Source organism: Eumetopias jubatus, unplaced genomic scaffold (assembly GCF_037043125.1).
Source record: "Eumetopias jubatus isolate StellerSeaLion01/CBP00866 unplaced genomic scaffold, mEumJub1_p1.0 scaffold_3, whole genome shotgun sequence".
Taxonomy (NCBI): Eukaryota; Metazoa; Chordata; class Mammalia; order Carnivora; family Otariidae; genus Eumetopias; species Eumetopias jubatus.
Window position 1 is genome coordinate 183,804,774 of NW_028274809.1, and position 22,479 is coordinate 183,827,252.

Below are 22,479 nucleotides of genomic sequence, written 5' to 3' on the forward strand. Positions count from 1 at the left end.
CTTCACTAAACTATCAGGAATTGGCAAAGATATCTTAAAGCTGGGGTCTTTTTTTTTTTTTAATTTACTTTTGAGAGAGAGAGAGAATGGGGGGAGGGGCAGAGGGAGAAGCAGACTAAGCTGGGGTCTTTTTTTAATCCTCGACAGTTAAAGCAAGACACGGATATGAATGAGACAAGACACTTGCAGTACCTCACGGCTTGCCTGTAATATCTGACGGCGGCTGTCTGATGGCCTTTATCGGCCAGGTTCTTGCCAACATTGTAGTGAACCTGAAAATACAGATACAAACTTGGCCATCAGCTGATAGGCTTCTTTGTTCGGAGCAGGGATACCTATCACAGCTTCTCACGGAAAACAAGAGCGAAAGGTAAAAAACAAAACAAAATAAAACAAATAACCCACGCCACTAGAACTTTGGCTAAATCCCTACAGAGGGCAGGCCAGGGTCATGCTTTAATCCCCCATCCTGTAAGAAAAGATAGGAAGCACAGGGTGCAACAAGCAGATGATATCACTTATGTACAACAGAAGGATATTTACCTAAAGAAACCTCGAAAAATTACAAAGTGGGATTAGTGCTAAACCCTCAGCGCCTCCTCCTGCCCCATTAGCGCGGAGATGCAAAATCCAACCACACATGGCTGTGAGAGGGAGAAATGAGGATTCTGCATTTTAACAACTACAGCCCTTTCTTGTAGGACACCTTTCTTCTCTAGCATTGCAAACACTCTAGTTTATGCTAATGAAATTCTCCCTCCCTCATTCCGTCAGCCCTGGCACTGCTGGAAGTTAGAGACCATGTGGCCAGCAAACCTGTCAGACCTCTGGCTCCTGGAGCCCCGGCTGTGAGTCCAATGACCCTGTTGGAAAGTGTGTCACTAGAAGGCACCCGGGGCTGTGGAAGACGGTGGGTCCCCAGGGTGGCGCCTGGTCCGGGCAGGGGCAGGGTTGTCCTGAAGAAGGGCCCTCCCTCCAGCGGAGGTCTGCAGGGGGTCACTAGGTGAAGGGGCTAGAGTAAGCATGCAGGCAGAGTGGGCAATGGGCAGGCTCTAGGGCTGGAGGAAGCCCAGTGTGTTTGCTTGAGCGAATACAAGATGCCCAGTGTCACTAGAATGCAGAGGGCAAGGGAGACCAGGCTGCACAGGGAACCCCAAGCGGTGGCAGGTCTGGTTTGGCCTTTGCCCAGAAGCAGAAAAGGCCAGCAAAGGGTCTGTAAGTGTGTGTTTCCTAGGGCCGCCATAACAAAATACCACAAGCTAGGGGGAGGGATGTGTGTGTGTCTGTGGCTAAGGCAACAGAAACATATTTCCTCACAGTTCTGGAGGCAAAGGCTGAGGGGCAGCAAGGTTGGTTTCTACTGGAGGTTCTGAGGGAGAAAGCTTCTCTCCTGTCTTCTGATGGTCACCAGCGGTCCTTGGCTTACAGAATCTCTGCCTGTCTTCACATCGCCTTCTCCCTGTGTGTCTGTCTCTCTCTTTATAAGGATACCAGTCATCTTTGATTAAGGGCCCACCTTGTACCAAGGCCCCCATTCTTAAGTACCAGGGGTGAGGACCTGAACATGTCCTTTTTGGGGGCACAATTCAACCTATAACAAAAGCCAGGCATAGGAGGGTGGCAGAAGGTCATAATCAGAGTTATAACAAGTTAGTCACACCGTGGGAAATGTGAGTGGGGAAAAAGCAGGTGTCAGGGGTCCAGGGACAGCCTGAGGCTGCAGGCCCAGGGAAGGGAGGACAGCAGACTGAAAGAGGGTGGTGGTGAACGAGCAGAGGAACTGGAAGAACACTGTGGAAGCAAAGAGCACAGAAACTGCTGATGGATTGATGAGAGTGGGGAAGCATGTCAAGATTGAACTCGAGATTTCTAACTTCCAGAACTGAACGGATGTGATGGCTTTGCAGGGAGCTACGACAGGTTGGCTGGGCTTGCTTGGGGGATAGGCATCAGGCTGATTTTGAAACCCTTGGAGAACCCAAGTAGAGAGACCAAGGTGGCCACCTGAGCTCAGGGGAGGAGCAGGCTGGGGATGCCAAAGTGGCAGGAGGCCAAGGTGGTACAGCCACGGGTCCTGGGATCATGCAGAGCAAGCCAGCTAGGGGAGGAAAAGATCCCGTAAGACTTTCTTGTTTCAACCTCGCTAATCAAACTACCAGCTGGAGAAACCACCTGGGGATAATGTAGCAACAGAAAGAGAACTAGGTGATAAAACGTCCCAGAACTAGAGAGAAGTGCAGGTCTGGCCACATCGTGAACGCTCTACATGTCACCGACTTGTTCTCTTTAAAATAGTTAATTTAAAAAGGTATTTAATGATGATCATTTTATTCTGAAAATCAATTTTTAGTTGTGGTAAAATAAGGTTACCATTTTAACCATTAAGAACATTGTTTTTATTTGAGCACACAATGTTTCATTAGTTTTGGGTGATTATAGTTCAGTAGGGTTGAGTGCATTCACACTGTTGTGCAACCAACCTCCAGAACTCTCTTCATCTTGCATATCTGAAAGTCTGTACCCATTCCACAGTAACTCTCCCTTTCCCCTTCTCCCTGCATCTGGCAGCTACCATTTTACTTTCTGCTTCTATGAACTCGATGACGCTAGGTATCTTACAGAAGTGTAAGCACACAGCGTTTGTCTTTTTGTGACTGGCTTGTTTCACCTAGCATAACGTCCTCAAGGTTCATCCATGTTGTAGCAGGTGCCAGAATCTCCTTCCTTTTCAAGGCTGAGTAATATTCCACCACATGCTCATACTACATTTCGTTCATCCATTCATCTGTCGATGGACAGATGCTTCGGTGCTTCCACCGTCTGGCTACTGTGAACAATGCTGCTATGAACATGAGTGTTCACACATCTCTTTGAAATCCTGCTTTCAATCCTTTGGGGTATCTACCCAGAAGTGGAATTGCTGGGTCATGTGGTAATTATATGTTTAATTTTTTGAAGGCCTGAAATGGTTATTAACCTTATGTTATGAGAATTTTGCCTCCATGTCAAGAAGAGAGGAAGAGAGAACAAGGAGAGCATTTTTAATGACTGAAGAGGGTGGTAAAGTTGACTAGAAGAAACTGGACTCATAGTTGCAAAGCTACCAGAAATTCTCAGGTCAGCTTCACTTGAGGGCACCAGGGAGGTCGACCTATATGGGCATTTTCTCAACTGTACATGGGATCAGAAAAAGTCACAAGGAAAGGGGCTGGGACCCAAAATGACCCCAGGTCAGCAGAACTGTAGAATCACAAGGGCTATTATCAGAAGTATTTGCGAGGCTTCTTTTTAGAGGCTTACGATGCTTAGGCCAATCGTAATCTCAGATGAGATGATCGCACAGAAATTTATTCAAATCAGGTGTGTTCAGCGTAGCTCCTGATAAGAGTAATCCTGGTAGCTGGTGAGTGCTGAGGGTTGCCATGAGCCCGGGTGGGGCCGGCACCACATACATACGCGACTTCTCTGCATGGCAGCCCTGTCACGTGGCTACTATCACCCACCCTCCCGAGTTGGGTGAAATCCAAGGATTTCAAAATCAGCCTGCTGCAGCATTATTAAGCATCTCACCCAAAGGGGGTGGTGCTGCATTTGAAGCCAGGCTCCAAAACCTGTGTTTTTCTCACTATATCACACCCATCTCTGAGGGCGCTGGGTGAGGATGGGGCCGGTTGCTTGAGGTGATTTCTAGACCCACTCATTCACGCCATCTGTTATTTTTCTTAAAGTAAATAATGTTCCTTGTTGCATGTTAACGGCTGAATTGTACCCCCCGCCCCCAAAATTCATCTGCTGATGTCCTGACCCCCAGCACCTCATAATGTGTCTATATTTGGAGACAGGACCTTTAAAGAGGAAATTAAGTTAACCTGAGGCCATTGGGGTGGGCCCTAATCCTATCTGACCTGTGTCCTTGTAAGAAGGGGAGGTGTGCACACAGAGAGAGACAGCAAGGTTGCCCGTGCAGAGGACAGATCAGGTGGGGACACCGTGAGGAGGCGGCCATCTGCAGGCCTCAGGAGAAACCAACCCTGCCGACACCTTGATCTTGGACTTCTGGCCTCCAGAACTGTGAGAAAATAAATGTCTCTCATTTAAGCCCCCAGTTAATATATCATGAACTACGGTAACGGTTTAAGCACATTTCAAGTAGCATTATTACATCGAATACTTCAGAAACCCTTCTGAAAATATAACCACCTCCCGCCTTATCGATCTTCACCTAGAGTTACAGCTTGTCTTCAAAAATACTAGTATTTCTGGAAGGGTAGGGAACAGCACGACATTCCTTTAAGCACATAGGTACCAGAGATTTGTTTAACTGCCAATTTTAAAGTCTATACATTTATTTTTATCTAACCCGACAAAAGGAATCACAAGCAGGGGACAGAAATGTATAGTACTGAGCAGCACACAGTATACTTCAAACTTCCCGAACTATATTATTGTCCATTCCTACGTATTTGCATCTCCAAATTATAGCAAATGCTACGGGTATAGCACATGCTTTGCAAAGTGTGTTCTAAACGGTTTCATTTCATGCCTCCCGCAGCCCCAGTCTGGGTGTGCTACCTCACCTCCCGTCCCGTTTACAAAAGAACCAAAACTGGAGAATCCAACAGGTGAGCCATGTGCTTGTGGTCCCCAGAATACAAATTCAGCTTCTACTCAACACATGACTCCTGCCTCCTCCGTCCTTTGTTATGGGCAAATTCCGTTTTCTCGATAAAAAGCTCCAAGAGATCAACTGCCCTCTGCAGTAGACAGGGTGTTCTGTTCGGCACCAGAATGCCAGCAACCAGATCAGGGGAGAAAGACGGATCACTCTGGAGGTTCAGACTGTACTTATTTCCATGGAACGCGTTACAAATCTGATACAGCCCTAGAAGGCAAGCTGTCCATAATTAGGAACTGATATAAACAGGCTCATCCAGAGGCCAGCCTCATCCTATGGGTTATAGGGAGGGAACTATCTGAATGGAAAACAGCTGTCTAGATAACCCATTGTAAACAAACAAACCCCCAAACCCTCATAAACCCTCATAAGTTCCCTTATAACAGTGTTTAAAGAGTGAATGATTTTGTTTCCATACAATGGAAGAGACTGAAAAACCCTGTTTATTCTTGAACTTTCCCTCTAGACTTTGTGATTCATATGCTGAGGCATCAAACTAGCATTTAAATAATGCTATAGATAAAAAAGATAAAAAAAACCACCATTGTAGCCCCATGACACGTAAGTCAACAATGGAAGGCGCGTTAATACCAGAGCTAAAGCCGGTTTGTTTCAAATTTTCTGCTCCCATTTGATGTTAAAATGTTTTAAACACAAAAAAATCTTATAAACCATCCTGGCTCATCCTTAAGGAAATACCTCACTGGGGTATATGATCCTTTTCCTTGTTAAAAGAATTTAGAATTGTATCTCAGAGTTGATACAAAGCGGCACATACTTTTAAGCTTTAAAAAATGAAAAGTGACTGTAAATATAGTTAAATACTTGGTATCTCATCCACTGTAGGCTAAAGGAATTTAATTTCCATGCTGCTCAATTCCATCACTAATACTGAGTGCCCACCATCTGCAAGACAGTGTGGGTAATCCAACTGTTGACCAGGCACCGGCATTCCAATCTTTTGAAAAAGATGAGTCTCAGTTGTAAATCTGAGCCTAATCTAGAGCCAGGTGCCAAATACTTACTTAGTATGCAATGAATATAAAGTGGAAACCAACACAGAAAATGTATTTCCTGCAACAGAGCTGAATGAAACCAGTGTCTTCCTAAATGAGGTCTCTTCCCTGAAATGAGCCTTGCTTTTTTCCAAAAAGAAAAAAAAAAAAGGAAGTAAAGATAATTTAATTATACTGCAATTTATATTGGAAAGGAAAACAAACAAACAAAAACAAAAAACCCCAAGACTCTATCTTGCTCATACTGAACGGTAACACTGAAAAAGATTCTTAGAAAGGACTATCACTACTGAGTCCATTTTGAAGATGAGGTCTTGTATGTATGTCTTAAATTTTTTTTAAAGATTTTATTTATTTATCTGGGAGAGAGAGTGAGTGGGAGGGAGAGGGAGAGAGAATCTGAAGCAGACTCCCTGCGGAGCACAGAGCCCAACGCAGGGCTCCATCCCAGGACCGCGAGATCATGACCTGAGTAGAAACCAAGAGCTGGACGCTTAACCAACTGAGACACCCAGGCGTCCCATATATGTCTTACATTTAAAAAAGAAAACTACACATGCAGACATATGATTGTGTGTGTGTCCATGTGTGCACACCTTGTGTTTTCTATCCTATAACATAAGAAATCACTTCCTAAGGCAGATCTATAGGCTCAAACATCACATATGTCACCCCTCCCCCTCACTTACTGGGCAGCACATCACACCAGGTCTCTAACTACCACCGAAATTACTCATCTAGATAATATCAGTTCATCCTTCTATGCCTCAGTTTCTCCCATTTGGAAAAATAAAGAAAACCCTCTCTCTCAAAACCTTAGAGGGAGGATAGTAGAGATTAATTATAGAGACTCTACAAAGAAATCGGAGTTCCTTGTGGGAAAGAACTACCTAAATAGAAGGGATAATTACTGCTATTCAAACAGAAAAACAAAAATAAAGCAGATCTATTAACATTTATGAAATTAAATCACAGGCAATTTATTTTTACTAGCATAAAATAAATGGATAGATCAGCAAATCAAATAAAGAATCAAAGCTTGAAGTAATTCACTCTTTTATCTAAGTCTCTTAACTATAAAACATGAACAAGATCTTTTTTTTTTTTTAATCCAAGAAAAACACAAACAAGGAGTTAGCACATTTTATACTATTCTTTACTTCAGGATCACAATAAGATGCCAACTATTCATTAGATTTATTCAAATAATTTTGCCTGAAATCACTTCTTTCTCTTAAATATAGGATATGGAAACGAGAGAGAACTCCAGAGAGCTCTTTTTCTCCCCCTAGAGGATCACACTGAAGCATCCTAGGAACTCCTATTCTGATGACCTGAAGAGAATATATCATTATTTAGCAATAATCTATACCAATAGAAAATTCTTCTAACCAAAACCCTTGGCTTCCTATTTGAGCAAGTAGAATTCTCTTCTTGCCATTTAACAAGAAAATCAAAACCAAAATGAGCCCCAGAAAGCTAACATTTCTTGAGCACCTACTATGTTCTAGCTACCATATTAGGGCTCTTTGGACTCCATCTTTCTTTAAGGCCTCGCAATAAGCCCGAGAGACAGACATTATCTCCCTTCTATAGATAAGGGCACTGAAAGTTCAAAACAGTTTAGTTTTGCCCCAAAAGGCACAGCGGGTTAAATGAAGAGATTGGATTCATCAAGAATACAAGTGAAACAAATTCCTACCAGACAGCTTCAATGAAAACATTGCCAATTTTGAAGTCTACACGTTTATTTTTACCTAATCTGATGAAAGGAATCGCAAGCTGAGAAACCACAGGTGATAGAAATGTGTACTACGATACACCAGACAGCATAATTTAAACCTCCTGAACCAAAGCGCTGCCCATTCATTAAGTGGTGTCGTCTTCAAGTTACAGATTGGAGGAGGACTTAATCCTGTGACCTGAGCACAGGTTTTGAGGTGTGCTCTGAATGGACTGACTCTGCCCCGCCCCCAGCCGCAGTCGGATGTGTGTGGTCACCTCCCTGCCACCATTTCAAAGGGCGGTTGCATGCACCAACTGGAAGACGAGCCAGACTTCATCTAAGTAATCTGCAGTTTCACTGACATTGTCTGGTTGTAATGATTTCTTTTGAATTATTTTGGCCAAGTGGAATTGTAGTAAGTTTTATCAAGATCATTAACAAAACCAAAGAAAAAAACCAAGTATTTGGTCATGGGCTCATGCTAGATTCTATGTGAAGGTAAACATTCCTCTTACTCAGCTGTTGAACTGAAGTCTTTCTAAAGAAGCATGGCAGCCAACATACCTTGGCATTGAGAGGACACACAGACAGGGCACTTCGAAAAAGCTCTTCTTCATTCCGCCACTCGCCACTGCGAATCATGCACCTCAGTATGTTTATGAATAAGATTCCCAGTACGACACCAGCAATCAATTTCTTAGGAATAGAGAGATACAGTAAATGTCACTAGGAAGATCCGTCCAATAGTCTTGGTTATGAATGGCACCACTCTGGGCCAATACCTTTTTCTTAGTGTGTTTACTGAGAGCTCCAAATCCGAAAGTCAGCAGCATGCAGAACCCAGCACTGGGGAGGTAGAGGACTCTCTCTGCAACCACAAAGCCCACTCGGAAGAACAAGTTACTTGCAGGAAGAAATGGGATAATGAGAAATCCCAGGCCCAGTGTAAGGATCCTGGAAAATGAGAAGTAATTGAAATGGCTATTTTCAGACCTTTAAAAAAAGAATTCCTACTCAACATTAAAATAGTGATAAAAGCCCCCTTTTTTTCATGTCATCAATTGAGGAAAGGTATCAGCAGTGGCAAAGAAATGTCATCAGTAGGGCCTAGGGTTTAGCCAGGCAGTATTAGGATAAGTCATAAAATCTCACTAACGCACTTAACACCAAACGCAGGGATAAGACTTCTAAGTTGTCCAGTCCGTATGAGTAAGGTTAGAATGATTACGTTTTGTGAGGCCTTATTAACTTACCTACTCTTAACCCCACCTTAAACCATGTAGCGTTGAATAGATCAGTGGGTATATTAGTGCAATATAGTTTTCATGGGAAAAAAAACCCTGCCCCCACCCCCCGAACCTTACCAGGAATAATACTACTTCACTTTATAAACTTTACAAAATCTGCAATAAATGAAATCATTTTTGGGTGCTACATCACCATGAATGTTAGTCAAGCAAAAACAAAGCTGAGCAACAAAGCACTTGTGGAACGAGGCAACATGTCCAGTGTTCCATGTGACACAAGAACAATAAGAAGCCAGGTCAAATTTGGTGGCTCCTTGTTGGTTAAGCGTCTGCCTTTGGCTCAGGTCATGATCCTGGGGTCCTGGGATCGAGCCCTGCCTAGGGGGGTCCCTGCTCAGCGGGAAGCCTGCTTCTCCCTCTACCCCTTGTTCCCCCATCCCCCGCAAGGGTGCACTCTCTCTCTCTCAAATAAATCAATAAAATATTTTAAAAAATACTATTGCACATGTATAAGTGAACTGGGACTAAAGTTGCCCTTTAGAATTATGAACCAATGTAATAGATAAACTTAAAACCTTATTTCTTTTGAGAAATTACTAATCTAATTCCATGAGCACTTATGCTTAAAGGGAATCAATCACCTTAAATAGTTTTCGTTCTCATGAAACACATTTGCTTTCCCCCGAATTATTTTCTCAATAACCCTTTTTTTCTCTTCTTTTTTTGTTTCTTTATTTTTTGGCAAGAAAGAATAGTCTCTTTGGGGCAGCAGTTTATTTTCTACAAAACAACAGAAGGACTCACTGGGGCATCCACCAGGGCTTTCTGAAGGAGAATTGTGAAATAATGGGCACGGCACACATCAATTACACTCTCTGTTCTGACCATAAATTACTCTTTACCACCTACCTCGAAAAGGATCTCAAGAGGCTACTTCAAGGGGCCTGTGGGAAGGGGGAGAGAGCAGTCATCCATCCCCCTCCTCCAAGGCCACTCCCTACCAGCTGAAGCCGGCAATGGATTCCCAAGGGACGGAACTCATCCTTGCCGGAAGTATGTACGGGAAATAAATGTCCTTGGACACTACTTCCGCCAAACTGTTAAAATGATCCGTGCTGGCTTGAGCGAAAGGCTCTGACTCAATCCCGTGTGGAAGTTAAAATTCAGTGCTGCCTCTTACCTTCTTTTGTGGTTGTCTTCAGAACACAGGGCTTGGCATATCAGGCCAATTAGGCACAACCAGAGAGCAGCTGGTGCAGTTACCCTCCAGTCGCCGGCTGACTTAATGAGGGGGACGCAGCCCATTGACCAATCAAAACACAGCCACCAGGGGCACAGCAGCAGCCAAGCGTTCAGTGAATAGTAGTAATTATAGTTTATGGCCTGTCAGTCAAAAGGAAAATAAACATGTATTTGATACAGAACTTCTACATGTGTATGTATGTACACACACACACACACACACACACACACACACACACACACCTTGAAGCTTGACTTTTGAGGCATCCATAGGCTTCCGTTCACGGAGAGCAGTTGTATAAAATAAAATATTACCAATTTCGATACCGGACACGAAGCCATCGTTTGCAATTTATTAAATGTGTTCAGATTTTAATAGCCAAAAATACAGCAAAGCCACCAGACTCTGCTATAGACATCCGTTATATTTCTGGTCAAAGTATGTCCCACTTACTTAGTGATGCCCAAAGTCTGTGACCCAGGAAATCTGAGGCCCGGGGTTCACCTATGTGTCTGACAATATTAAGAACAGGGCTTTCCCTTCTTTTGATTTCTATCTCTATGAAATGCACAGCTAAGACTTTGCGGCTTGACACACTTGCCTTCAGAAAAAGCGAACCTTTACAATAAAGGGAGTCTTGATACTGCTGGACGTTTAAAGATATGTATCTGATGTGGTTGTATTTTGTCTTAATCCTGCTATATCAGTTTTCTTTACAACAAAAGTAATGGGGTCAAGGGACACTTTAGTGAGGCTAGCAGGGAACCTGATGTTTGAAAGAACCATTGCTGTTTAATTTTGTTTCGAATGGAAATACAAAGGGCTTACACCTTCTCCATCTCCTAATAAAACTCGGGTTTCATCCTAGAATATCCTTAGTGAGAGCAAACAAATGTGGAGGTGTTCCACCGATGGGGGATTCTGTGGGCGTGCTGGGAAGCGAGACGAGGGGACAAAGGTGGTGGGGTCTGGTGGGCAGAGAAGACAGTCCAGCGGGGGACAGGCTCAGCACTCACCCTGACCAACATGCTGTCGGCGAAGGAGGCGGGGTTGTCCACCTCGGTGAACGCGGGCGGCCCGGTGCCCATGATTTTCCAGCGCATGTAGAGCACCCCTGCGCCCCCCGAGGCCAGCAGGGTCATTCTGAAGAGGAGGCCCCCGTTCCTGAGCATGCCAATGTTCTGAAAGGACAACGCCAAGCCCCTGATGGCACAGATTTTCAAAAGAGAAGTGCAGCCAAGCTAGGTACAAACGTGCAACAATTCTGCCTGAAAGACGCTGACACCGTAGCTTAAAAGGGCCAGCTATTTCAAGATTCAAAACCGCAAGAAATATTTTGAAAATGGCATTTCAAATCAGCTGGTACTTGACATTTTCCAGGTCTGGGCTAGAGACAAAAGTCTATACTCACCTCTAATGATTTGTCTTTATGTAGTACCTTCTGGACCATTTCCAGAACATTTAATTTGCCTATCACCAAGATGTCAAAGACTGCATTCAAACCCTGAGGAAGCAAAGCAAGGCAATCAGTAACGGGAAAGCCTCGCTCTGATTAGGCAGCAATTATACTTCACCATTTTATTACTGACTCTCGGCAAGAACTGCCGTGGATAAGATAATCACGGAAGGAGTCTTCATCTCTAAAACAGACACCCCACTATTGTTCCTATAAAATCAGCTCATGGTAATATCTCAAATTTATTATCTAGCAAATCCCTCTTGGTCATAATTTCATAGTCTGCCTAGAAGAGTATTTAAAGATTCAGGATGGCTGGACATTTGGGGTTCCCAGGAGAAGGTCTGCAGAGGTCCCTCTTCCCTTGTTTTTCCTTTACTATAAAACAGTCTCTTAGTTGATGTGACAGAAGGGTTACCTGCACCGTAATTATGCCTCAGAAGAGAAAGGCAGCCATCAAACTCAACAACCCAGCCACGTAATTAATCGCACCCCAGAACACCAAGTGCGTGCTGATTTCAGCAAGTGCAGTAATATCAGGGGCACGGCATACAAAATAATCTCTGAGAGGGCTTCGGAGATCTCTCAGGTTCGGACTCCTAGCCCGTCTGCTGGGTTTTCAGTTCTTGCTGGGCACACAGCCAGAACACGCTTCCCAGCCAGTCCTGCAGTTACAAGTGGTCATGTGACTGAGTTCCAGCCTCCAGAACATGGGTAGAAGTGATGATGCACCATTTTGGAGGTTTGGTTATAACCTGGGCACTCCCCGCCTCTTGGTGTCACCTCGCAGCTGGATGGGTTCCAAACTGGGTCAACTTTGGAAACTACACTCCCAAGATGGCAGCTTGATGAGCCTTGGATTCCCTTCTCTCGCCGCAGGCAACGTCATCTCGTGGAACTCCCTGCCCCATCCAGATAAGGTGGTCACAATGCATATGGCGTATATGGTTAAAGTTCCCCCTAAATGACCCTGGCCTTTTTAATATGAGGCTTTGTGGTGAAAAAGATCATAAATCATCAGAAGCCAGTGGTAATTGGTGGCTTCCAGAGCAAGGATGATATCCCTACTTAACCCTCTCCCATAAATGCTGGAAGCCATTAATTATCCAATACACAGGCCAGTGCTGGGTTAATCATGTCAAAGAATTCTGATATCCTCCACTCAGGCGATACAGGATTTTACTGGGTCACAGCAGACCATTTCTGCCTGGGTGTAAACCATTTTTTAGAAGGCAGAAGCTCCCTGTTGAGCCGCTGCTGTCTTATACCATTTGTTTTTCTCCCCATGAGCTATAAGACAGCCACCAAGGCATGAGGGGATCTTGTCATCACTTCTGTTTGGCACTCTCCAACTTCCCATTTAAATGCATCATCAAAATGTCCACATTCTAATCATATTTTTGGAAATAGCTAAATTTTACCGTATCTTTAGTTACATAAATTCAACCTAGTTCTTTAGCACTTTTCAAACATTAACGGGAGCCACCTTGGACCTTGTTAAATGGAGATTTTGATCCAGGAGGCCTGGGGTGGGGTTGGAGATCCTAAATTTCCAATAAGCTCCCAGATGGTGTTGATGCTGCTGGTCTTTGAGAAGCAAGGGTTTAGAGCAGTGGATGGTTTTGCCACCTGGGGGATGCTTGACAATGTCTAGAGACATTTTAAGTTGTCACAACCAAGGGAGTCCTATTGGCATTTGGAGGGTAGAGGCCAGGGATGTTGCTTAACATGCTACGATGCATAGGACAGCCCTCCCATAAGAAAGAATGATCTAGCCCCAAATGTCAATAATGCCAAGAGTGAGAAACATTGGCTTAGAACAAACTTAAAAAAAAAAACAAAACAACTCAGGAACTTCAAGTATCTTTGCACAATAATTCTTTCTATGCCATTTTTAGCTATCTAATCTTAATCTTATAGACTGAGCCTGATAAAGCCATGGATCTTTGCTTTGAGTTACATCAAACCCCATAGAGCTTTATCTGCTCTTTCTTTCCCAAGCTATTCCTGTATGGGCCATTCAAATCCCATGTCTTTGTTTTCCATTTCTCTACCCCTAATCAACAGCCCTAATTTCTAAATTTTCCTCTAATAAAGTCAAGCATAAAATTGGCTAGAAAGAAAAAAAGGAAAGTGGATTTCAATGCCTCTCCCTCCCTGGGGCTTCAATTCTGATCAGACATAGGAGGTATACATCTGTACTCTCCAGAGGCTCCTCCTTTCCTTTTTGATTATTTCCAGTCGAAGCTGAGCACAACATACACTCAATTCTTCTCTAACCAGGACCAGAAGCATGGATGGGGTCAGCCCACTGTTGTATTTAGAACTGCTGAAACAGGAGGGCACCCCAGAAAACTTAAATTGTTCTTTCCTCTTTTTCTACAGCACCTCTCCATGAGAGCTAATCACTGCCTTTTTTTTTTTTTTAAGATTTATTTATGGGAGAAAGAGAGAGAGAGAGAGCGAGAGCACACAAGTGAGAGGAACGGAGGGAGAGGGAGAAAGAATCTCAAGGAGATTCCTCACTGAGCTCAGAGCCCAACACGGGGCTCCATCTTATCACCCTGAGATCACGACCTGTACCAAAACCAAGAGTTCGACACTTAAATGACTGAGCCACCCAGGCGCCCCAGGAGCTAATCACTGTTTTGTTTTTTTTTAATTCAATCAGCCAACGTATAGGATAGCATTAGTTTCAGAGGTAGTGTTCAATAATCCAGTTGCGTATAACACCCAGTGCTCATCACATCGCGTGCCCTCTTTAATACCCAACACCTGGTTGCCCCATCCCCCACCCACCTCCCTTCTGCAACCCTCAGTCTGCTTCCCAGAGTCAAGAGTCTGTTGTGGTCTGTCTCCCTCTCTGATTTCTTCCCATTCGGTTCTCCCTCCCTTCCCCTATGATCCTCTGCATGATTTCTTATATTCCACATATGAACTTCCCACTTTCCATTTCCCACTGCTTGCTAAAGATCATCAACTGAGACAACCCATTTCCATGCAGCATCAGATGTACTGAGAGCACAAGTCACTGGTGGAAGGGTCTATGACAGGCTTGCAATGGGCCTGGGAAATAGAGGCCGGGCCAGCCCAGGATGTCTCTACCACAGGGGAAGAAAGGGGAGGCCTGATTGCATCTCGGGTCTTACCAGCACGGTGATCCCTTGCTCTTTGCACAGCATGGCCACTGCTCCCAGAAGGATACTCAGCAACACCCAGAACGTAGAATGTGTTCCCTCCTTGTTACCTGCTGATTAAGAGAAATGACAAACATAAAAGCCATACGATACAGCTCAGGCTTCTTAGCACCAGGAACTACAATTCTAAGCATGCACCTTAAAAGAGCCACAGTTTAAAAAGAGTTTGGTCTCCTGATAGCATTTCTCTGTGGGCAAGTGTATTACGTTCTGCATTTCTGGTTAGACAGCATCCTCTGAATGATATACACATCCACTCTCAAGGCAGACCCTGGCAGGTGCCCAGAGCCTTTGGGAGGCATTTCAGTGAAGCTCTGGGCACAGAGCTATCTCACGGCAGGCTCGCAAGGGGGCAAGTTCCTTCGTCCCAACCTGCCAGGCACTTAAGAGGCCATTCTCACAAGCAGTGCTGAGAATTGCCCCTGCAAGTGTAAGCACTGCATCTGGTCACAGGCTGACCCTGGCAGTGACTGCTGTTCCCGGCACAGGGGGGATGGCATTGGCCGAGCGGCCCCGAGAAACCCGATGACCGTCTGCAGAGGAGTCCAAGGAAAGGCGCAGGCCAGGCTGCACAGCCGACCTGCATGGGGACTCAAGCCAAAACATCCCTACGGATGTGAACTCTGTAGTATGAAGCCTGGGGTGAGACTGAGTTTGAGTCATCACCAAAAGTCCCTGAACTGCCTTATCGAAAGTGAGGGTTGGGCTCCATACTGTTATGTGGGAGGTATTTGCACTTTGTGGGCCAGAGCTGAACTGCTTGAAAGGAGAGGAAAGACCACATGTGGTGCTCATCTCTGTTCTTCCTTTGGTAGGCCCTCACCTCCTCATCCACACGGACAGTAAACAAACATTTAAAAAAGACATCAGTTTGAAATAGGGCAAAGTGCACCTGCTTGGAGAGCCAAACCGTTAGCTTGCCTGGGCTGCCTATGCACCTTGGTTCAGTTCTGATGAAAACTGAGTTCCACATTCTAGCTCTGCCATTTACTACGTGACCCTGAGCAAATGACTTACACTCACAGTCTCAATGACCTCATCTATAAAATGGGACCAACATACCTACCTACTGGTATATTGGAGAGGGGAAAAGTGAACTACCTGGCCATTTGTGTTGAAAATTACATAAACATTCTTGTAAATGCAAATCATTATCTGGAAAGCATACCAGAAACCAACCACAGTAGTTTCTGAACAGTTCTAAGAAGAAAATTTTGGGCAGTGGAGGGAGAAAGTCTTAGTTTGTACTGTATAGCCTTTCACGTATCCTTTACATTTTTCTTTTAAACTACGTGCATGTTCGGCAGCATCTCTAGCTTCTAGCCCTTAGATGCTAGCAGTACTCCCAGCCCTGTGGTGACAACCAAAAATGTCACAGGCTTTGCTGAATGTCCCTGGGAGGCGGGGGATAGAAATCACCTGCAGTTGGGACCACTGCCCCGGAACCAGCGGTACCGACAATGGGTGCTCTGTGCACCTGCCCTTGGATCCTGTTAATCATGCAGAGTCTCAGGCCCCACCCACACCTGTGCAATCAGAAACACGAGGGTGGAGCCCAGCATCTGGCCTTTTAACCAGGCTTCCAGGTGCTTCTGATGCTCTCGAAAGGTTGGAGAGCATCACCCTAGAGAGGAAGCTTGCTCCCAGCCACATCCCTGGGGCCATGTGTGGCTCGTAGGAGCACCTCAGGCTTCTGTTGTTGGAATCCATGACACCCGACTGAAAAGTCTGGAAAGGCAACACGTGGTTGGTGAATAAAACTGCCGTCCACTGTCCGCCAGAGAGGGGCCATAAGTCAACAAACGGTAGGGTCACCACGCAGGAATAGTAGCAGTGCCTCTTAGAGGTTGTGCAGATCATCTCCCTTGCGCAAGTGATGAAAGTGTTGGAAGTGTTGGCATCCTTTCCAAGATGCTTCCAGCAGGGGCCACATGGCCTTGACTTCAAGACCTTCAGGGATGGGGATTAACTTTCTGCAAGAGCCCATTTCGGTTGGAAACTGTGGGTTGTTGGAATATTTTTTCTTAGGGTGAGCCCACACCTGCCTCCCTCGATGTCAGGTCTTTGCTCTGCTCTCCTCTAGCACCTTTCCAATCGTTCAGGAGGCATCGTGCCTGGAAGCCAACTTCTCATTACCAAAAACCATTCTAGAGGAGTATACAGGAGTCTCATCAAGCCAGCGAAGGGTCATTTCACTTGCAGAAATTAATGACATTCCACAGATGTGAAACTGAAAGAATACAATTACGAGCCAAAAGAACCAACCCCCTTAAACTAATGAGTGTATTTGAGTGTTTACATATTTATGAGAACTTACAATTTTTGGGGGGGATTTGCTAGTGATCATCAGCAAACGGCATCAAAGCAGATGCCATCCTAGACACCAAAGCATTTACATAAAATCATGGCCAAAACAACCCTAAAGCTAACACCCTGGTTAGCTCCTTTTGAATGATGATTTTAGGAAAGGCTTCGCAAGTTTCGCTGCACAGCCCAGGGGTCCAGCTGGCTGAATGGAGGTGACCACAGCTCACAATGCACCGTGCCTTCTGACACGTGATGGAGATGGATGGCAGATGCCACCCTTAAGGCTTGTCCTCTCCATGCTGGTGGACGTATGGTCCATTGAGCGTTTCTCCCATCACACGTCTTCCTGAGTCTGTATCAAACCACTCTCAGGATTTTCTCATATTAGCAGCTGGTAGGTAAATAGGCACCTTCTTTTTTTTAGATTTTTTTTTTTATGTTATGTTAATCACCATACATTACATCATTAGTTTTTGATGTAGTGTTCCATGATTCACTGTTTGCGTATAACACCCAGTGCTCCATGCAGTATGTGCCCTCTTTAATACCCATCACCAGGCTAACCCATTCCCCCACCCCCTCCCCTCTAGAACCCTCAGTTTGTTTTTCAGAGTCCGTAGTCTCTCATGGTTCATCTCCCCCTCCGATTTACCCCCCTTCATTCTTCCCCTCCTGCCATCTTCTTCTGCCTTTTTTTTTTTTTAACATATAATGTATTATTTGTTTCAGAGGTACAGATCTGTGATTCAACTGTCTTGCACAATTCACAGCACTCATAAATAGGTACCTTTAATTATAAATGAACTCATGTACTACCAGGAGGGGTCTCCTCCACAGATAAAGGGAGTAAATGACCCCCAGCCTGGCTCCCATGTCCCTTAGGGAGGCCCCTCACAACAGGATCTACTCCAGGCCGGAGTGGGAGATGTGCTGTGGGCCCCTGCCTCTGCCTGCCCCTTCCACGTCCATGAAGCATTAGGTGTGGTGGTTCACTAGGAACCAGATAGACCTCTCCCCAAAGCCTGGATTGGGTTTTTCTAAGCTTCCTGACTCCCACAATCTGTGCTTGGAACTCTTCATGAAACATAACAGGACTTCCCAGTATAATGCTCCCTGTTCTTAACATGTAAAGAAGGTCCCTTGGGGGCGCCTGCCTGGCTCAGTCGTAGAGCATGCAACTCTTGATCTCGGGGTTGTGAGTTCAAGCCCGACACTGGGTAAAGAACTTACTCTAAAAAAAAAAAAATTTAAGGAAGAAGGTCCCTTGATCATTTTACATTCCCTCCTAGAAAAACTGAATTAGCTTGTATTTTACTTGACTGTGTAACCTGGATGAATTTCCCCCCACCATGGACCAGTGGCTTTGGATAGGAAAAAAAATCCCCAGGTCCTCCATTAAAACACCCAAAGGATGGCTCTTGAAGCACTCAATTAACACAAAGTTAAATTAGTACAGAGATGTGGAAGTGATGGTCTCATGTTCCACTTGTCTGGAATTTAAAATGGTTTTCTCCTTAGATGGCTAAATCAGAGATTTCACTGAATACAGAAAAATAACTTATATAGAAAACACAGCTTTCAGATTTACTGATAATCTTCTCCCTAAGCTCACCCCATAATTTTATCACACTTCTCAAACCCCAAATTTCAGCAAGGGACCTGGACACCCCACACCTCTCAAATCCTCTATCATGATTCTTTGGGAAGAGTACCACTCTGTAATTATCTCTTATGCTTTTGATTTTGTGCAGACATGTCTGGTAAAAGACGTGTGAGAGCGAATGTTTCTTTGCTGAAGAAATTTCTTCAGTGACAGTGATGATTAAGTATTATGCCACTTCTCAACAGTGGCAATTTCTGATCAAAGGCAAAATTTCAGTCGTCAGTTACAAAACCCAGTGATGGCCTCACATTCAGAAAACTGAATTCGAGACCGCCACTGTCCAGAGGAGTAGGCGTTCTAGCTGATGAGCACCTGAAATCTATCTAGTCCCTAGTGAGATGTAAGTATAAAATACATACCTGATTTGGAAGACTCAGTATTAAAAAAAGGAATATAAAATATTTCATAATTTTTATACTGATTATTACGTATTGAAATTATATTTTTGGTATATTTGGCTAAAAGTGTAGTTAAAATTCATCTAACCTGTGTCTTTTTATAATGTGGCTACTAGCTATTTAAAAATTATGCGCATGGGGGCGCCTGGGTGGCTCAGTCGTTGTGCATCTGCCTTTGGCTTGGGTCATGGTCCCAGGGTCCTGGGATCGAGCCCCACATAGGGCTCCCTGCTCAGTGGGAAGCCTGCTTCTCCCTCTCCTGCTCCCCCTGTTTGGGCTCCCTCTCTCGCTGTGTCTCTCTCTGTCAAATAAATAAATAAAAATCTAAAAAAAAAAATTACATGCATGGCTCATGCTGTTTTTCTTAGTGTCTATACCATGTACTCAGAGACCCAGTTCACAGATGAAATGATCTGCACGTGGCTTTGTTTGTATTCCAAGTCTGCCTTCGAAAACTCAGAAAATATGAAGTGAGTTTGCCTGTTTAAATCTCTTTCTCCTGCAACTCCTACCAGATTAGCCACTTGACATTATTGGGAGTCGTAAGATTAGACACGCACAAACACTTCACTTTTTCCAAAATTCAAACAGGAAAGCTTAATTTAACTAATGTTTTTCAATAATTACATATAAATCAAAGGGGTTCTCTTTACAAATTGTGGTATGCATGTGCATGATAAACAAAGGCCAATGTACACAGCACTGAGAGTATTTCCGGTACAGGGCTGGTCAAGAAAGGCCTCATAAAAATTAAGTACTCAATGGGGAAACTGGTTCTGAGCCCAGTCTAGTAGACTTCTGGTAATATGACCTGCGCTAGCATGGTTTTTACCTGTGTAATTCTCCAGATTAAAATTTTTTTTGAGTCTTGATTTGTCAAGGTGACCAATGTTAATAGTTGCCAAGATATAGCATATCTAGATGAATTTGAACTTTGCATTTTTGTGAGTACACTCTTATTTAGTAACCAATGCAAGCCATTCTTTTATCTCCAAGTTTGGACATTTTAATAGTACAGCTGAAACAGATAATGATAGGCTACCTGTGATACAGCTGGCACTCAACAAAGATTTGAGGAATCAAGTTTCATTTCTATGTCTACCAGAAGTCTTATTATATTACCATATTTCTTATGCAATTATGATATGTAATTTATATACCAAAAAGTTAATAATGTGCTCCATGTGAACAAATACAGCCAGAAGTCACATCTTTTCATTTGACATTAATGTCTTGAAATCTCCTCACGATGGGAAAAATCTCCATTGTGAGATGAAAAAAATCTTTTAAAAAAAATTTTTTAAAAATGACATAACCCTAATATAACACTGTATGTCAATTACACTGGAATTAAATTTTGTAAAATTACATAAGGAATAATAAAAAGGTACAGCAAAAATTGTTAATTTTAAATTTAGAGCTGTTAGAAACAGTAACAATAAATCCTGAGAGCCAGATGTCACCTCCAGTGCAGTTGCACTTATGAATATTTTTATTCAAAAAAACCTTCCCCAAGTAGGGAATTCTAACTGGGATGCAGCTACCCACAAGCATCTCGGGATGTTGCATGTACCCAGAGTTCTCTGTCTCATCTGCATCCAGTCTGCTAAATTGTAATCACCAGTGACCCAGGGGAAGAAGAAAAGAACCATTCTTACACCATGTGACATCTCTCATCACGGAAGACCGCCTGCTCCAGGATAATTATGCAGCGTTAGCAAACATCAACAGTTTATGATCCAGAACTTAATAAACTGGCTTAGAAAATGTTTTCCCTGTTTCACTATATCCCTGCAGCATCTAAGACAATACAACCACGTAGATAAATGGAGGCAAAGGCTAATGTTGTGGAGGGAGCAGAGGGGGGAAAAAAACCCCACCCCAAAATGCACGAACAGAAACACACTTGTCAGTGCTAACACCCACAAGTGCCAACAGATGTAATCAATTTAATGAAGCGTGTGCCTTGGATTTGGCACTACTTTCTGGGGTGGGGGGAAGATCTTCTTTCAGAAAAAGCATGACATTGTACGAGCTACCCTGTTCACCGCTCAATGCCTGGCATCCCTACTGCCTCGAAACTGGCACGCCGTGTTGTGTGTGGGAACCACGCCACCCCGACAGGTGGCCCCGACTCCCTCTGCCAGCGCGACACAAGGAGCAGCAGGCTCCTGTTCCAAAAGTCGGGGCCAGCCAGGCCGTGCTTACCCCTGCCGAACGAAAGATGTCAGACGTGGCCGTTCTCAAACACCAGCCCGTCTGGGGGGAAATCAAGCAATGCAGGAACCAGAGAAACACGAAGGCAGAGAAATGAAAATACACGTGAATACCACCGTCAGAATTCAGTCGGCAAGGACCCCAAATCTAGAAGCAAGAGTCCTAGGCTATGGGAGTTACACAGTCACCTGTTATTATTTTATTTTATTTTTTTTAGAGCTGCATGATTCTAAGTCAAAGAAAAACAGATGTCTTAAATCAGAATGAAAATGTGAGGACACGATGCCCCAAAAGTCAGAGTTATCCTACTTTATTTAACTGCCTGAACTACCATAAGGACAGCAATACAGCAGTTTAAGGACTTGCACAACTAATACTTGGGACCTTGTCTTTTGTAATAGCTTAGAATTTCAAATGGTTGTTCTTGGTATGTAGCAAATTCGTTCCCCTCTTAAAAAGGTTCTCTCCTGCCCACCATAAATGAACTAATTAAATTTCTCTTATTACGAGGTGCCTGGGTGGCTCAGTCGTTAAGCTTCTGCCTTTGGCTCAGGTCATGGTCCCAGGGTCCTGGGATCGAGCCCCGCATGGGGGGGGGGGTCCCTGCTCAGCAGGAAGCCTGCTTCTCCCTCTCCCACTCCCCCTGCTTGTGTTTCTGCTCTCGCTGTGTCTCTGTCTGTCAAATAAATAGATAAAAGCTTTTAAAAGAAAGATTAAAAAAATTATTTATAAATTTCTCTTGTTAGTCCTCACTCCCATGAAACAAGTATTTTAAGTTATTTGTTTAAAAGAGAAATTGTGGAGCGCCTGGGTGGCTCAGTTGGTCAAGCGTCTGCTTTCAGCTCAGGTCATGATCCCGGGGTCCTGGGATGGAGCCTGCTTCTCCCTCTCCTCCCTGCTCATGCTCCCTGTCTCCCTCTCTGTCTCAATCTCTCAAATAAATAAATAAATAAATAAATACAATCTTAAAAAAGAGAGAGAGAAATTGTTTTGGCTAGTCTACCATGTTTACTGTGCAGAGAGATTATCTGTTTTCAATTGAAAATACTAGGCTTTAAAGGAGATGTCAATGTTGACAAGATGTCTCATCATAAGAATAACACTTTTTGTTTCGGGCATGCAGAAATGATGACCAGTGCACCGTCAACTTTATCGACGATGTTTTTCTTTTTTGAAGAAAAAGTATGGTTTTCTGGGGCACCTGGGTGGCTCAGTTAAGCATCTGCCTTCAGCTTGGGTCATGATCCCAGGGTCCTGGGATCGAGCCCCACATCGGGCTCCCTGTTAAACAGGGGAGCCTGCTTCTCCCTCTCCCTCTGCCCCTGCTCTTGTGC

General features: G+C 44.1%; 1 protein-coding gene across 4 annotated transcripts in view; it reads right to left on the bottom strand.

Moving 5' to 3' along the window:
- The window catches only part of TMTC4 (transmembrane O-mannosyltransferase targeting cadherins 4), a 64,183-nt gene that overhangs the window by 13,870 nt on the left and 27,834 nt on the right, over window positions 1-22,479 (bottom strand). For all 4 annotated transcript variants that reach the window (XM_028112031.2, XM_088021890.1, XM_028112030.2 and 1 more), the window contains exons 6-12: window positions 14,513-14,613; window positions 11,319-11,411; window positions 10,924-11,088; window positions 9,845-10,047; window positions 8,200-8,371; window positions 7,982-8,113; window positions 193-272 (exon numbers count right to left, since the gene is read on the bottom strand). In XM_028112031.2, the coding sequence (XP_027967832.1) occupies window positions 193-272; window positions 7,982-8,113; window positions 8,200-8,371; window positions 9,845-10,047; window positions 10,924-11,088; window positions 11,319-11,411; window positions 14,513-14,613 (946 nt within the window). The remainder of the gene's footprint in view (window positions 1-192; window positions 273-7,981; window positions 8,114-8,199; window positions 8,372-9,844; window positions 10,048-10,923; window positions 11,089-11,318; window positions 11,412-14,512; window positions 14,614-22,479) is intronic.